Here is a 15,720-nt window from a genome sequence, read left to right as displayed (position 1 = left end):
AGCGATTCTTTCCGCTGAAGCTGATCTAACTTGAACACTCATTTTCACGCATGTAACCACCAATATTGTATGCCAACCCGATGCGTGTTGGTTCAGATAATGAATGGTAAGGCCCTACCACACTGACCGCGTTCTCTCGCACGACGGTCCAGACTCCGAGACATACAAGCTATCAAATTTGCTAACTATGGTTAACCGGCACCTCGAGTTTCAACGACACGCGCAGTTGCAAGAGAAGAACGAGGTGTGTTTGTTTTGTGGAGGATGTTCATTCTCAAACTATCGTTGATCTGAAGCGCAGTGAAATTTCCCAGGAGCAACTCATTCTGCCATGACAGAATCTGAATGAGCTCGTGCACACGCATCGAGTTTGGCCACCAAACCCGATACATGGACTCTGTTCGGAAATAAAGATCCAGGTAGAATCTATAGTTCGTGCTACCTTTGCATCACTATGGTAATCCACAGGTCGAGTACGCAACTGGGCCAGAGCACAACAGGCAAGGGCAAGGCAGGGCAAAGCACATTGTACGACCTCGAAGGAACAACGAATCCGCAGTAGACCTCCGTATCAAAGTGTGTGGTCCCACACACAATGCGATTCCACTACTGTCTTTGACGCCACAATTCATGGGGGGAGTATTAAAGGCAAGGCTCCTTCAAACCAGCTTCACATCTTACCCACTCATCATGGCATCTCAACCTATCACCCGATCTCCATTTGGCTTCTTTCCAGCTGAGCTTGTCCTCCTCATCATCAGAGAGGCTGCACAGCCAACTTTTTCCCAAGCTGAAAAATATGCTGATCATAATCCCTATTCGACCACTCTTTCGCTATGTCTCGTCTCCAAAAATTTCAGGGAGATCGTGCTTCCTTATTTACTGCACACCGTATCGCTCCCAAAATCTCAGAACGTGAGAAAGTTCGTGGAAGCTCTGCATATGCAGGAAGCATATGCTCAAGAAAGCAGCCCCTTCCAATTCGAGTACGCATCTTTCGTACAGAAAATTTGGATTGGAGAGGACGAGGATCTTGCAGAACCTAACTTGCTCAGAACCCTGGGCTATGAACTGGCGTCTGAGCGCGAGCGTGCCATGGGCCTGCTGGCTCCGGTGCTACTCACTGCACCCTCCATTGCCCTTGCCTGGACAAGTCTGGGCCTTCTTTCAGACTGCCTGGAAATTGCATGGGAGTCCCGTACAGACACAGACGTCAACAACGAACACTCCCCGCCTCCCTGGAAAACCCAAACTCTGACGCTATCTGGTAAGGCAGATAGCGTCAGACCATGGGAGTTCCTGATGGGTACTTCCCATGGATCTGCTTTCGTTGCTTCAATCCTTCACCTCGCCTCCAACAACACGTCCAACAACCTCCCATGGGGACCCCTCACGGACACCCCCCAGACATGGGCTGAGCTTGCTGATATGGGTTTCTTGTGCGACGAGGGAATGGACCCTCGTTGGCTTGCCCATTATCTGAGCTATGATCAAATGTACAACCTGCCTCAGTGGATGGAGCGCACTCCATGGGCTTCTTTTCAGAAGCTTCAAACAGTGTCATTGGCCTATGCGCATGTCAGACGCCCTTTCAATTCATCCGCATTGATCACAACGGGATTGCCCTTGCATGTGGAGGTGCTGATGTTGTCTGCATCCTTGCTGCGCCACCCTGTTCCGTGGGTGGCGAGTGGGTTTATCAAGAGGGGTCCCGGAGAGGAGTGTATTGTGTCGGATGATGTTCGTTTCAAGGTGTCCCGTTCTTGTTTACACTTTAGGTACGCTCGTGAAGATTGGCAGAAGGTTTGGGCATGCGGATTTGGGCGTTATGATTCCAAAGGCGACTAGAGGTGTTATGATATGGCTGATATTGTATATATGATTCTAAAGACGACATAATATTGTATATATGATACCCTACGTGATGGCATGTACGCTTCTTGGTTCCCAATGGATATTATTGATGTACATCGTGAATCCCATCCAAATAAAATTACCGCTACTGTGTATGGTGATGTCTCATGTCCATAATGTTCTGGTTTCAGCGTAAAATATTTTGCTGACCCGCGACAGAAATGATCGGTGGAAAGTTGTGCAAATCGTACGTCCAATTATTCTCTTGTGGCATGTGCTCCTTCTAACAGTCTTATATCGTACTTAGGTACTTCAGCCGCTTTAAAGTGACTGGTGGCCCCCGCTGCACCGAGCGGTTCATCAACAAAATGGACTTGTACTTCATTGCTGTGGCTAAGCAGGCGGACGATCATGCCAAGGGACACATCCCTGACCTTGAAACATACATCACTATGAGGAGAGATACCAGTGGGTGCAAGCATATTTTTGCTGTTATCGAATACGCAGCTAGGATTGATCTCCCTGATGAAGTGGTGTCGCATCCGGTTATCATGGTCATGGAGGAGGCAACCAATCATGATGATATTGTTGCTTGGGCCAACGTAATTCGCGTTCTCTCATCGAACGCTGGGGCACTGCTGACATACTGTTGACAGGATATGTACTCATACAATGCCGAGCAATGCCGCCATGACACACATAATATGATTTCCGTGCTCATGTGCAAGCGTGGCTTGGACCTACAAGACGCTGTTGACTATCTAGGCCACTTGTGCAAGGGATCCATCCAGCGCTTCGAAGACAACCGTAATAACCTTCCCTCGTGGGGAGAAGAGGTTGACAGGCAGGTGGATATCTACGTTGATGGGCTGCAGAACTGGATTGTTGGTTCTCTGCACTGGCACTTCGATTCCACCCGCTATTTCGGGAATGATGGGCAAACTGTGAAGCGGGACTTAATCATTAAGCTCCTTCCCAAAAGGGCCTTGTAGAGTAGTGTACCGGATTCTCTAGGTGAGATCGATGCAGAGCGCATATACAGTAGAAGACCATCCCCCCAAGGCGTCAATATTAGCATCAAGTACTCAGAATACCAATATGACAATTTTTTTGCACTACTCCAGAACCGTCGCGTCTCTACCACAATTCATTGTCAGTAGAGGGAACCAAGGGTATGTTACGACTCACTTTCACCAGCGGAATCCTACTGTCGTCCATCAACATCTCTGCCACATCAAACAGTCCCTTGCTAAAATCCTCTCGATACGTTAGTACAGACCCCAGCGGTTCCGTGAACAGATGAGAGACCAATACCTCGCCTCGTACAATATGACCGTGCCACCCTGATGTATCCACCGCGCTATAATTTCAAGCGAAGTGTGGATTGAAATCTCTGATACAAAGCCGACGAGCCTCGTTAGATAAGTAGGAAGGGATTTCATTGATGACCTCCACAGTGTGGAAACCATAGTGTGAAGGTTGGCAGTACTCATTCAGTCGACCACGGAACCACGCCGCATGCTGCGGCCCACATCGACCAAAGTCACCTGGAACATTCAAACTTGATTGATCGTAAGTTCTGGAGGATAAAGTTCTAGAATTGCACTGCACCGAGCAAAAAAGCAGCAAAAGAACAAGCCGTTTGTGTTCGATCGCGGAGTAGCGCAAGCAAGGATAGCAGATTCACCCTGGCTCCATCAAAGCGACAAAAAAACATTCTTGCCGTCAACCTCTGAAACTCCATCACCTGGGCGCAAGTCTATCATTCTGTACTCGTCCTGTGCGTGGCTAGTGGCAGAGTGAAATTAACCACAGACTTACATTCCTGATTGATTCCGATCTGATAGTCATCAAATCTTCAGTGCCAACGAGGAACCCCCCTGCTGAATCGAATCGAATCGATCTTGTTCCGAATCTAAACCTCGTCCGCCGCACCCAAGGAGAAGAAGAAGTGTGCAGCTCCGAAAGTACCCAAGTCGTATTCGGTTCAAAGTCCTGGTTGCACACGCGGTCCAGTCATGCCAACACCGCTTCATGTTGTAAAATCAAGGGTCTTCAAACCGATTTCAGACAAGCGTGCCTACAGCAGATTAAATGGCGGATTACATGCGGCGTGCAGGGATCAAGCTTCATACAAAGTGTACAAAGTTCCCCGTCGTCTAGATGAGGGGTTATTAAATGAAATGATCATTCTAAGAAGTCGGGAGGCTTACCTTGATTTAGGATCCAGAAGGCAGATCCGTCCTTTGCAATGGAAGATACATTGGATTGCAGAGACGGAGCATCAATATCAACTGGATACAACGTTCAGGTAGGATCGAACTAGATCAAGCCGTGTATAGAAGGTGGTAACGGTCACACGTCCATGCTGGTAGAGACCTGCTATAATTGAGCAACGCTAGCTCCAGAAGCAATTGAACGGCTCACCTGTTAGCTCCTCGCATGTTGGCCATGATGCAAAGCCATAGACGTTCCTCATGTGATTCAAATCTTGATGAAGGTTGTATGAGGAAAGTGTTCGTGATAGAGGTTATTAATGTAACCAAACGAGCATCAAGCTTCAAGTGAGGACTTCATACAAGGCGGCCTGCCACCCATGAATAATAATATGAAGCAGAGGAAGCCGTCGAAACAGCACTTGAAAATCTCCTCAACCTTACATCGGGAGGAGCACTTGCATGACCGTCAATTTGAACGTATTCATACATCATGCAGAGTTAGCATCTATCAAAGCACTGCGATAACAAATGCAGGTATCACAGTCAAGTCAACATATTCAATACTAAGTCCCAAATACCGTCCGTCAGAATCAAAAACTGCAAACGTGTAAATGGATTCTTCTTACCGTCTGTTAATATTCCTCCCACCGTCTGTTAATCCGTCTGTTAGTATTCCTCCCACCATCTACCAGCTCAGCTCCACCCATAAATTCACCCCCATGATCACGAAATACGCGCCCACCAAACAGAATCCCCATGTACGCGTCAACATGTACCCGTTCAGCGGGACAATGACCAGCGTCGCGACGAGAAGCGCCAGTAAGCCAAACGTACTGCTCATAAGCGTAGGTGAGAAATGTAGCGTGTATGGCTCGCCGCCAGCTTTAGAAATCACGTAGGAGCCGGAGATACCGACGCCGAGGAGGATATTGATCATAGGCCCGCCGAAGCATGCGGAGAAGCCCATGATTGGGGCGAAGACCTGGTGGCTGGGGTCAGGCGATGCGATGGTGGGAGGGGAGGAGGGAGACTTACAGCTACACTCATGTTGGCTACGAGGTCTGCGAGGGAGTTGCCCACTGCGAAGATCGTAAGGCCAATTATGGCATCCGAGAGTCCAAAGATGAAGCCAAATGTCTGTGGAGGTTATTAGTACGACGAAAGCCGTGTATAGGCGAGAACGCACCTGTAATACATTGACAGCCTCGTCGGCGATTGCCATAATCCATGCGATCGCAACCAAGAAACCCATGCTACACCGCGCCATACGTGCAGTGGGGTGGCTTCTACCATCCGCAAACACGAGCACAAGTGCAGCAACTGCAAGTCCACACACGGCCGTTCCCAACGCGAGGAACGCAAAGTGATCCGCCTCATCTAAATCAAATTATTGACAGTTAGCTCACTCAAAAAGTCGGAAACGGCAGGAAAAAGGAAAGAGGAAAGAGGCAAAGAGATAACATACGTACGAAATAGTACCCCTAGACAAAACAAAGGGCCTAGCACGCATTGCGCAGCCATCAACCATTTGTTAAATTCGATCTCGTGCAGATCCGGCTGCATTACTTCCTCCGCAATCAACGCACGTTCGATGCCGTCTTCCTCAAAGTCTACCAACCGACCATCCTCGCCGGCGCTATGATGACGCTTGTGCAGTTTCTCCGATCCGGATCCGTTGGAGTCATATGGGACCACGACCACAGGTAGAGTCAGCGTCAGCGCCATCACCGCAGGCGCGGCAAGCAGACTCGCTATTTTCCCTAGCGCATTCTTTTCTCTAAAGTGGTGCAGTGCAGGGAAGAGGATGTAATATGTCTTTTTCACGACCCGCCATACACGTTGGAGTTTTGTGGGCGGGACATACGGCTCTACCTCTGTCGTTGTCGTGGATGCGGCATCGGTCGGTGATGCAGGGGTGTGCGAGATGGATGGTATAGGTGAAACTGAGGAAGAGGTGTGTGTCGGCACGTGGATCATGGACGATGATTGGGATGGCTCGTGGCCCTCTGCAATGATGTCATTAACAAGCAGCCTCGGACTGCGCTCGTCCAGAGGCACTCCTATAGTTGCGTCCCAAGGGTCCTCCTCGCTCAATGGAGTGCGGCTTGTATGGCTCCCGCCATGTCGGTGGTAGTGGCCACCGGCGTAGGGGGTGATGGGGCTGTCGAAGATGGACAGGCTGCTCGAAGCAGCGTGAGCTTGTAGGCTCGCCACGACCTGCCTGAACTCGAGGGCGCCGACCAGTGAGAAGGAGGGCATCTGGGAGAGGTGAGGTGAACTCAGGGGCGAGGGAGTACGCGTGCCGGGGGACTGTGCGTGGAAAGAGGATGACATCGGGCGAGGATATGAAGGTGTTGTGAGTGAAAGTCGGGGGGGCTGGGGGCATGATGATGCCCGGTGTCGTATTGGTGGGGAGAGGGGCACGGTAAGCGTGTCATTGGGGGGAGTAACTGCACGTAATTAGAGATGAATGAAAATAGAATGGTAGGAGAGAAGGGAGAGAATAGACACGGACCTACGTCATGATATTGTTCTACTACAGTCTCATCCTCGCCGTATTCTGCTCGAATGAGAGCTTCAAGCCTCTCCGTTCGTTCGCGGCGGCGCTCCCACCAGCTCCCCACAACGACGATAACAGCATAGCACACGTACATGGCGACCAACAATGCGCACTCTCCGGCTCTAATGCGGCCATCTTTGAGTATGACGAGCAGGACGACGACGGCGAGGGTAAAGAAGCCGACGTCCCTTAGGAATGGGGTGCGCTCGACCTTGAATGGTTTTATGATGGACATGCTGCCTGCCACGACGCTTACTATAAATGAAGCTGCTCCAAGGAGTTCTCCGATTGCGAGGCTTCCTGAGTCTGCTCGCATGGCGGAGAAAGTGCTGAAGACATCTGGGGAGGCATTCCCGAATGCGAGAAAAGTGACACCGGCGACGTTCTCATCGAGACCTAGGAAGGTCGCAATGGTGGCGAGGTTCGGAGTGAAGAAATCAGATGCAGATATTCCGAGGGTACTGAATAGAAATAGCAGCCAGAGGACCAATCCGGCGAAGATGAAAGGACGGAGGGGAGCGGGAGCGCAGAAGTAGTGGGAGAGGTACGGAATGCTTAGAAAGGTTTGAGGGGACGGACATGACTCGAGAACATGTGTGCATTGTGATGAAAGGTCGTAGGATAGAGGAGAACAGCTCTTCTCTGTGATGGTTAAATTCCGCTTCCAGAGGGAAATTGTGGACTGCTGGTAATAAGACTGGCCGTATCGACTCTGCGACAAGAGAATTGCGTTTATGATAAGGCATGTAACGAATACAGCCTTTGCCGCTACGCTAGACATGGTAGGAGGAACAGAGTGGGCCCAGGTAGGGGGGGAGCCTCGACTTATAACGGTGACGCACTTGAGCCGCGTGCTTCAAGTAATTACGTATCATCTTCAAACTTAAGTTTCTCTGGGGCGCTCCTTGGCAAGGTCACGCGAGACCAGATTCCCCTTAGCTCTCGACCTCCAAGTTCTAGACCCTGGTCAGAACGCTGTGCCTCTGTACTACTGCTGGCAGGAATATCTCGAGGGACCAGCTGCAATACCCTGGCAGACTGGATACAGGCAAAACAAAATATCCTTCCGGTCGATCCCAGAAATAGCGAAACATGCATTATTATCATCCAGCCAGGATAGCTACTGCGATTTGATCACCGTATACTACTTTAAATTTACATGCCAACTGTCTATCATCCATAGAAGAAGTTCCCATCCTCGGTTGTATGTCCACCTAAGGAGTTGTACTACCTACTTATGGGGTGACTTGATCTCATCCCAAAGCCTGTAACCACAGTCAGACCTCCAATCGAAAGCATAGAAGAAAAGACATACTGCGTAAAAATATCAGATATGAAATCTTCAACCTTCCGAGGGTCTAATCTTCCATCAATATGAAAAGTCTTGCCAATGATAACGCCTTGAATATCCGCAGAAAGTGACTGTGGACCATTGGGAGTCTTGCCCAATAACCCGGTCAAGACAATCTTTTGGATGTCGAGCGCTTTCCTGTTCTCCTTGTTGATAAACGTCACAGCCCAAAGCATCCCCTCTGCTGCATACTCGATAACAGATAATATCTGTTCAGCTGCCTTGAGGCCGATGGTTGCCTCCTTTGCGTTCGTTAATCCAGCAACCGCCAGATAATAAGCAGCGTATTCACTAGATTCCACCAACCCATCAACAACATCCCGAGCAGCAGCAACAATCCTCTCCTCGAGTGCTGCAGCCGCATTAGCGCTCGAATTCTTCTTATTCAATGCCGCTTTCGCAGCGTCAAGTTTCTTCTGCGCTTCATCAATACCCGCAAGCATTGCCTTCCGCTCGTCCTCCACTTTCTTTTTCGCAGCCTCAATGTCCTCTTTCGTGTCTCTCTCCAATTTTTCGAAACCCTTGAGAACCTCTTCACACACATAATCCAAGATATGGTTCTCCAAGTCCGCATACAACTCGAATTCTGATTCAGAAAGGTCTTTGAATGATGGCGGGCCTATCAGGGTAGCCTTCATTTCGAAGAACAGCGAGTCTGTGAATTTGGGCTCGCTATCACACTTGTCAATCTGACAGCTGTCCTTTAATCGCAGCGTGTACATACCAGAAGAAAACGAGCTCTGGTACGGGATGCGTGTCCACCTCCAGACGCAAGGATACAGACTCATCCCAGAGAATGACTTCCCCATTCAGTGATAGATGCTGCACCTGCTCGCTAATGGTGCAATCGATGGATGCGCGGGATACTTCCTTTAACAATGTCTTTCCATGGACGATCAGAGGTCCAATGCGGAAATTATCAACATGGCCTTGGACGGATAACGCACCGCCGCCAACATCTATGTCATAGGATTAAGACGCGAGCCTTGTAGGTCAAGCACCGACTCACGAGCGGATACATCAGCGTGGTGGCCAAAGACAATCATGCGGGACTCGTACGAGAATCCTGGCGGGTACGCGACATCTGCCAAAGTGACACCCGATGGGCAGATGTATATCTTCAGATCCTCGAATAGAAGGAACCCGCTTGGCGCTTTCGGGATGTGCGATCCGACGATCTTTTCGGTAAACGTGACAATGTCGTCGAGACTTAGGTTCTTGAGTTCCGTAGACACCATCTCCTCTATACCGACCTCAGTAAACGGTATAGCATATAGCTATCGAAAACTCACTCATCGGATCTTCATTGATACTAACAACGACTTGGGCAACGGTGTTACCAATCTGCAGCCCACCAGAGAATGCAAGTCCACTTGAAATCACGTTGAGTTGATACAATATACCCGAGCATAAATCATTCCCTCACCTCAGTGCAGTGGGCGATGCATAGCTAATAGCGAGCTGAAGAAGCAAATCTGGACCAATCTTGACTTCCTTGCTGATCCCAAAGGGATCTACCCACCACCTCTTCAACTCAGCGGCACCAGTAGCCCCAACGATGTTCCCTGTGAGCGTCATCGCGAACTCCAGCGGCTTCTCGCTATGCGCAACAGGAATGAGCAGCCCACTCGAGATGCCCAAAGTTGGGCCTATCCCTCTACTGCCCGGATTAATGCGCAACTCAAGACCAGTGGAGGTAATCCCATGACCAAGATGAAGCTCGCGAAGAACAGGAAGTTGTACATCAAGACTGAATCCCAAAAAAGGGTCATATGTAGCATGAAGAATCAATCCAGTCGTGGTAGACTGTGTCAATGCGTCTAATCCCGGGAGACTATCAAACGTCCCGCAAATCTGGACACCTTTGTAGAGAAGATTCAGGATTGAACGGGGGATACGGTACTGCGACCGACCTTTGTGGAAACTGTAGTCAGTGGGGACCGCCGCACCAATGACTAGATCATCCCGAGAGGCCGCCAAGAAAACAACATGCGACAAGGCCAGGTCAAATTCGCCATCCCTAACCGCGGGAACGAACTTCGAAAGCAAAAGCTCATCGTTGTTAGCTGTCAGCTCTGCGAAAACTGTCCATTCAACCGGCTTTAGTGTGGCGGTGTCCGTGATATCGTCAGAAGGATACAAGTGAACCGCGGCTTTGAAATCCAATCCATGGAACGACACATTGCCGATGATGGTAGCATCCGTCTGCTTCCCACTCGTAGTCCTGCGATAGTTCACGTCTATCAAAGCCTGGGAGAGTATGAGCGCTCCAAAGGTCACAGCCCCTCCGTTGGACATGGCCCCGTGCAGGTTCACGCCATCACCATCAATCACCAAATTTGCGTCACCAATCAGGTGCCCAGCGACGGAGACTCCTTGAAGCGATATAGTGAAGCCTTGCCCTTTTGTAATGCTCAAGACAGCCGAGGCAATAGACACATCAATCTTCGGGGGACTCAGACGAGCGTGGTGCATGGAATCGTACAGCGCCTCGATAGTCTGAAAATCAAAATTCGACATATTGGCGCTGAGGGCGCACGCTCCACTGGTGACCCACGAACCCCTGAACTCAGTTTTCATGGACTGATACGTCAAGTATGCATCAATGTCCAACGCAAACGATTTCCAGGGATCGTCGAGCGCGAGGTTGCTCGAGAATGTAGCACTGTCCAGCTAGAGATGGCAGTTAGCGCTCTTCTGCATGCAAATCAACGATCTCATCACCTACACATATCCCTTGCACCCCCATCGGGTTTTGCCATTGCGTGTTGTTGGGGATACTAGCATCAAGCTTGACAGTACCCCCAGCATCCGAGAGCGTGTAATCGAGTTCTAGTGGGGTGGTAGCCCCTGGCACTGCCAAGTTCATTTTCCCATATATCGTGGCAACATAGGAAGGCGCAAAGTCGGATTTATGATGGAGTTCCAACAGGGCTCCAATACTGGTGAAAACTATTCCCGTGGTGGGAGAAGATGTGCGGCCGGTGAACGTCCCCGCTATGGTCAACGTATTGACAATGACTGGGCCAGACCACGTCTGATCTGGTCCAAAGTCAGCTTGAACATGTAGGGCAGAGTCTTCCAGTGCCAGGACCTTGCGAAGGATATTGTGCATCGCTCCACAGGACTGCTCGATCACTAGATCACCGGAGAAGGTGTACCCCAGCGCGCTGTCTGGATCAAACTGGTAATTCTGATGGATAATTGTGACATTGCGGAAGGTGATGTCGTCGGATTCGGTTCCCTTCAGTACGGGTATAATGGAAGACAGTTTGAAATCGCCTGTCACTAGTGCCTTCTGAACGGATGGCGCCGCTTCACCAATGACGACACCGACTGGAGGTGGTCCATCCCAGACAAGAAGCTCCGCCTTGACTGACTTGTTGCCAAACAAAGGAATTTCGCACTTGACGACAAAATCTCCTGGAGTTGAAGAGGCACTAGTATCTGTTGTTTGGGACTGATCGCCCTAGTTCCCGCGCTCAGCAGTGCGTTTCAATGAGCCCCAGTCGGATACACACCTGCGAACCACCAGGAGCAGCCGACGAAGAATCTACAGCATCAGCTGGAACCTCTAGTGCCTGAGCTGAATCTGTCAGGGCAGGACCTGCGGATTCACTGGGTGACGCCAAAGTGTTGGTTGTCGCGGCAAGAGAGGCATTCTTCAGTTCTACGTCTTCCACTGCATTCGGCTTTCCCGTAGCAATACCACGAACGGAGGCCAGTTGATCTGGTCCCAGGTCCGGAAGCTTGTCCACAGGATGGACAAGGCGAGCAAGGACATTGCGTACTGGCATGGTGAAGCGATTGGTGAACTTGCTGAACTTGCTAGGCTAGGAACATGTTCAGCACTTTATTGTATGTTATATAGTTGATGTGCAAGTAAATGCTTGCCATGATGCCCCCCGAGCCTGAACTCTAGAGGAAAATGAGAGAGATACCGGCTTACAGAATTCCATTCGGGGCACATTGTCCACGCCGAGAATAGAGTGCATAAGAGTTGAGAAAACTCCTAACATAACTATAACCCAATATAGGTTCCTTCTACCACAGAGACCAGGTGCTGACAGCGCGAGAACGCACACCAGCTCCGTGATGGGGGCGAAAGACCCGGTTGTAGTGCATCACAGAATTTTTGCCAGGGAGTAAGTGCATGGGTTGTGAGGCAGAGCAGCAACACAGGAAAGAACTCGGGAGATATCGAAAAATAGTCGTTCCTTGGTATTACGTGCTGATCATCTCTAGAATGAAGCCGACGGTTAAAGGGGTCAGCAAGGCGGGAAGTACTACGCTGGCCAGTAGTATAGTTGACTGGGACGGTCCGACCTGCACATGTATCATGAGCCAATGCGATCAAGGAGTAAGGCAGAGACAAGAAAGGGTCGATGTTCGCAATACGAGACGTAAGCCCTGGCAAGTAGCTATTCACTTCGTTCAGGACCGAGCCTGCAACAGTCCTTCTGTATCTGCAAGGCAAGAATAAACTCAAAAAGGCCGGAGACATTATAAATGAACAAGCGCACCAAATCAGAGCAATAGCAGACGAGCCAGAATACTTTTGTGGGCGCCATCAACTATGAGAACTGCGCAATGATGACTGCTGTGAAAATCTTGCATGAAAGTGTATATATTCAAGAACATTGTGCCGGTGATCAGTACATGGTGGGTATGCATACTACCAAGATGGGGACCATCGGTCATCTCCGAATACCGATATTCGCTGCTGTGCGGCCGCTCCGCGTCTTCCACCCCAGCCAACCCACTAGGACGTTCTTGGCAAATATTTCTCCAAAGCCTAGCATCACCCCATTCACGAAAGGAAGTAATAGGTTGATCGCAAGTGAGGAAAGAAGCAAAGACATTCGTGTCCGTGGTGCAATTGAGCTGTCAAGCAAGGATGGGATGGTGGAGGGTGGCACGGCGGAGGGCTTGCGTTCTGCAGGATGTTGCTCCTGAGGTTCATCACGTGCTGTCATCTGCCGAAGTGCAGCCTGCGGTGGAGACGGCGAGGAGGGAATAGAGGTTTCGGGAAACGACATGGATGGAAACGAAGAAGTGGGAGATGAATCTATATGTTCCCATTTCTGCGACGGAGACCCTCTATCCGTCTTAAGATGTTCAGAGGCATGTAAATGACTCGATGGGCCTTTTTGTTCACTAACAAGATGACCAGAATCCGCAAGGGACGTCGAGGCCATAAAAGCAGACGAAGACTCGGAAGAGGCCAATACCTCACTTGCAGCGGCAAATGAGGACGTAATATGTGAACCTAATGCATCCTGGGTTTCTGGCTCCTGGCCAAGCGCTTGCCGTTCTTCTGCTTCGCGTTTCCTAATCTGCTCCCACCGTGCGCGCTCGTGCTCTGCTTTGGCACGAGCTTCGGCTGACCGAGCACGCCATTCCTCTACCTGAGCCTCATATTCTCCCTTCCATGCGTCTTCGACAGCTTCAGATACTTCTGGGACCTCCAAAGTTACTGTGGGTGCGTCTGTGGGTGCGTCTGAGAGTGATGCGGGAGCGGGCAGCGTAGCAGCAGCAGATTTAGGCGCAATGTCCGTGGACTGGAAGGCAGTCTCCAGTCCTGACTGAAAGTAATAAAAAAAACACATTAATCACGAGCTAAACTACCAGCATTAAAGAGATACCTGGAGAATATGCTCGTTGGTTTGCTCGAGGAGACTCGTGTCTGTCATCGCCGTTATGCTCCGAGTCGATGGCCTTTATTTGACGGTCTGGCTTGTGCAAGTCTAATGGCTCAGTGACTCGGTTCTCACGGTTCGGTTACAGCTATTTGCATAATACTACGGCCGGCGGTAATTTCCAAAAAAAGAATGCATTCATTTTTGAAAAAGTAGTGCTACAAAGATTGATTTTTATCTCAACAACGAAGCAAGCTATTGACATGGTCCAAGCAACAAAACTGATCAGAAAAATCTGGCGCAGATGACCAGCGAAAAAACTAAGCGTTTCGGCGAAGTTGGTGATCACCTGCCCTCTGAGCCAGTAGAACTCAAGTAGAACTACAAAGATTGATTTTTATTTCAGTAACGAAGCAAGATATTGAGAAGTGGTAAGACACAAACTTGATCAGAAAACTCAGGCGCAGGCGACTGCAGAAAGGATGGAGTGATTTGGTGAAGCGGACACTTGCCTCGTGTCTACTTCAGATGGCTGTTTTGCTTGCTCCAGTGTATGCCATGATTTTTGATGTGTTAAGGAGTGGTAGCATTCAGGCGATAATATTGCATACATCTTGTGAAAATGTTCAATTCTTCGTGGGGTAAGCTGGAGATGAGTGTTTGACGTTGATATCTGAGTCGTAAAAAGTGGCAGTGGCTGTACACAAATGGACAATATACCCAACTTCGCCGAAACGCTTAGTTTTTTCGCTGGTCATCTGCGCCAGATTTTTCTGATCAGTTTTGTTGCTTGGACCATGTCAATAGCTTGCTTCGTTGTTGAGATAAAAATCAATCTTTGTAGCACTACTTTTTCAAAAATGAATGCATTCTTTTTTTGGAAATTACCGCCGGCCGTAGTATTATGCAAATAGCTGTAAAGTCTAGCTAGTGTATGTACAATTTCCCAATGTAGGTCAGTATATCACTGCCATGGGCTCGGCTCAAACAGCTCTTTCTGCTGACCTCGTCGAATACGATGGTCGTAGAATGGCGCACCCCATTCCTGGACCCGCGAGCTACCGAAGACCTTAATATTTCTCGTGCACTTATTATTCTGAACCAACCTTTTAGTGCCAGATTATTACAGACCCTCTGGGCCGCCTGTGAATGGCGTTCTTGCGCCGATGGAGGCGCCAATCGTTTATACGATGTCTTGGGCGCAGCTGGTGGTCCAGATCTTCGAAACTCGTAAGTCTAGCTTTGAGCTTCGCTTGCTGCAGATGAGTGACGTTAGTCTAGGTTCTTCCCCGATATGGTGAAGGGTGATCTTGACTCTTTAAGAGAGGATGTGAAATTGTACTATACCTCGCAGGTAAGGCCTTTGTGTTTCAACTGACACTTTCTCTCAAGTTTTCCACAGAATGTACCAGTAATCTACGATTCCAACCAAGATTCTACGGACCTCATGAAATGTGTGGAAGCGTTGGAAGAGAAAGAACGTTTGACGGGGCAGGAGGTAAGACAAAAATTGTCTATTCACTGCCAGAATAATTCATCACTTGAACAGTTCGAGATTGTGATCCTGGGAGGTCTCTCCGGAAGATTGGATCAGACTGTACATACACTATCATACCTTCACAAACTTCGCAAGACCCGCAAACGCGTCTACATAGTCACTGACGATAACGTGGGATGGGTCCTGGACAAAGTGAGTCGAGCTACTTTTCATGGCTGTATCTCACACCATTCCAGGGCGAACATCTCATCCACATCAACCACGACGTATTGGGACAAACATGCGGGCTCCTCCCTGTCGGCATCGACTCAACCATCCTGACGACAACTGGACTGCGGTGGAACCTGGACGACACAGAGTCATCTTTTGATGGACTTGTGTCCACGTCAAACCATCTCGTACCAGGACAAGACGTCATGATCAAGACCTCGAAACCAATCTGGTGGTGTGCAGAGTTAAAGGACTGCTAGGAGCATCTGCTACACCTACCTAATTGCATAATTAGATTCGTATCTTAGATATGCTAGTTCCTTGTAGTGCTCGCTTAGAATTGTAATGTGTGGGGAATGAGTGGGAGGCCGTGTTCCTTTAAGGTTCAG

At 49.5% G+C, this 15,720-nt stretch overlaps 6 protein-coding genes across 6 annotated transcripts; 3 read left to right on the top strand and 3 right to left on the bottom strand.

The window, feature by feature from the left end:
- The first annotated feature begins 312 nt into the window (after positions 1-312).
- Positions 313-1,955, top strand: DEU56DRAFT_856290 (uncharacterized protein). Its single transcript, XM_041355264.1, has 2 exons — positions 313-419; positions 475-1,955. The coding sequence occupies exon 2, from the start codon at positions 631-633 to the stop codon at positions 1,846-1,848; it is 1,218 nt and encodes a 405-aa protein (XP_041209389.1). The 5' UTR covers positions 313-419; positions 475-630; the 3' UTR covers positions 1,849-1,955.
- A 120-nt stretch (positions 1,956-2,075) lies between these two features.
- On the top strand, positions 2,076-2,846 carry DEU56DRAFT_911825 (isoprenoid synthase domain-containing protein; the record flags this gene model as incomplete). The annotated part of the gene is made up of 3 exons (XM_041357325.1): positions 2,076-2,101; positions 2,162-2,456; positions 2,511-2,846. 3 exons carry the CDS (start codon positions 2,076-2,078, stop codon positions 2,844-2,846), a joined length of 657 nt encoding a protein of 218 aa, XP_041209388.1.
- A 1,912-nt stretch (positions 2,847-4,758) lies between these two features.
- On the bottom strand, positions 4,759-7,414 carry DEU56DRAFT_735252 (Sodium/calcium exchanger protein-domain-containing protein; the record flags this gene model as incomplete). Its single annotated transcript, XM_041348441.1, has 5 exons — positions 4,759-5,055; positions 5,109-5,210; positions 5,260-5,450; positions 5,543-6,523; positions 6,589-7,414. The coding sequence occupies 5 exons, from the start codon at positions 7,412-7,414 to the stop codon at positions 4,759-4,761; spliced, it is 2,397 nt and encodes a 798-aa protein (XP_041209387.1).
- Positions 7,415-7,536: 122 nt separating this feature from the next.
- Positions 7,537-11,794, bottom strand: DEU56DRAFT_798694 (uncharacterized protein). Its single transcript, XM_041353012.1, has 9 exons — positions 11,506-11,794; positions 10,713-11,453; positions 9,898-10,657; positions 9,411-9,846; positions 9,277-9,356; positions 8,994-9,227; positions 8,709-8,943; positions 7,949-8,656; positions 7,537-7,898 (listed from the first exon to the last, which is right to left on the bottom strand). The coding sequence occupies exons 1-9, from the start codon at positions 11,779-11,781 to the stop codon at positions 7,865-7,867; spliced, it is 3,504 nt and encodes a 1,167-aa protein (XP_041209386.1). The 5' UTR covers positions 11,782-11,794; the 3' UTR covers positions 7,537-7,864.
- An 805-nt stretch (positions 11,795-12,599) lies between these two features.
- On the bottom strand, positions 12,600-13,747 carry DEU56DRAFT_798691 (uncharacterized protein). Its single transcript, XM_041353011.1, has 2 exons — positions 13,630-13,747; positions 12,600-13,569 (listed from the first exon to the last, which is right to left on the bottom strand). Exons 1-2 carry the CDS (start codon positions 13,675-13,677, stop codon positions 12,682-12,684), a joined length of 936 nt encoding a protein of 311 aa, XP_041209385.1. The 5' UTR covers positions 13,678-13,747; the 3' UTR covers positions 12,600-12,681.
- An 830-nt stretch (positions 13,748-14,577) lies between these two features.
- DEU56DRAFT_798689 (thiamine pyrophosphokinase) lies at positions 14,578-15,711 on the top strand. Its single transcript, XM_041353010.1, has 5 exons — positions 14,578-14,853; positions 14,905-14,977; positions 15,026-15,121; positions 15,173-15,313; positions 15,358-15,711. The coding sequence occupies exons 1-5, from the start codon at positions 14,642-14,644 to the stop codon at positions 15,589-15,591; spliced, it is 756 nt and encodes a 251-aa protein (XP_041209384.1). The 5' UTR covers positions 14,578-14,641; the 3' UTR covers positions 15,592-15,711.
- The last annotated feature ends 9 nt before the right edge of the window (positions 15,712-15,720 follow it).

Source organism: Suillus clintonianus (assembly GCF_016758775.1).
Source record: "Suillus clintonianus strain FC179 chromosome Unknown DEU56scaffold_28, whole genome shotgun sequence".
Classification (NCBI taxonomy): Eukaryota; Fungi; Basidiomycota; class Agaricomycetes; order Boletales; family Suillaceae; genus Suillus; species Suillus clintonianus.
This window is presented reverse-complemented; position numbering and strand designations above follow the sequence as displayed.

Bases quoted from the DNA above. Each gene is read 5' to 3' on its own strand.
- DEU56DRAFT_798691 (XM_041353011.1), bottom strand. From the start codon at position 13,677: ATGACAGACACGAGTCTCCTCGAGCAAACCAACGAGCATATTCTCCAG. The intron at 13,570-13,629 runs GTATCTCTTTAA...TATTACTTTCAG, and splicing joins CCAACGAGCATATTCTCCAG to TCAGGACTGGAGACTGCCTT.
- DEU56DRAFT_856290 (XM_041355264.1), top strand. From the start codon at position 631: ATGGGGGGAGTATTAAAGGCAAGGCTCCTTCAAACCAGCTTCACATCT.
- DEU56DRAFT_798689 (XM_041353010.1), top strand. From the start codon at position 14,642: ATGGTCGTAGAATGGCGCACCCCATTCCTGGACCCGCGAGCTACCGAA. The intron at 14,978-15,025 runs GTAAGGCCTTTG...AGTTTTCCACAG, and splicing joins AATTGTACTATACCTCGCAG to AATGTACCAGTAATCTACGA. The intron at 15,314-15,357 runs GTGAGTCGAGCT...ACACCATTCCAG, and splicing joins TGGGATGGGTCCTGGACAAA to GGCGAACATCTCATCCACAT.
- DEU56DRAFT_798694 (XM_041353012.1), bottom strand. From the start codon at position 11,781: ATGCCAGTACGCAATGTCCTTGCTCGCCTTGTCCATCCTGTGGACAAG. The intron at 8,944-8,993 runs GTGAGTCGGTGC...CCTATGACATAG, and splicing joins CCACGCTGATGTATCCGCTC to ATGTTGGCGGCGGTGCGTTA. The intron at 8,657-8,708 runs GTATGTACACGC...CAAGTGTGATAG, and splicing joins CCAGAGCTCGTTTTCTTCTG to CGAGCCCAAATTCACAGACT.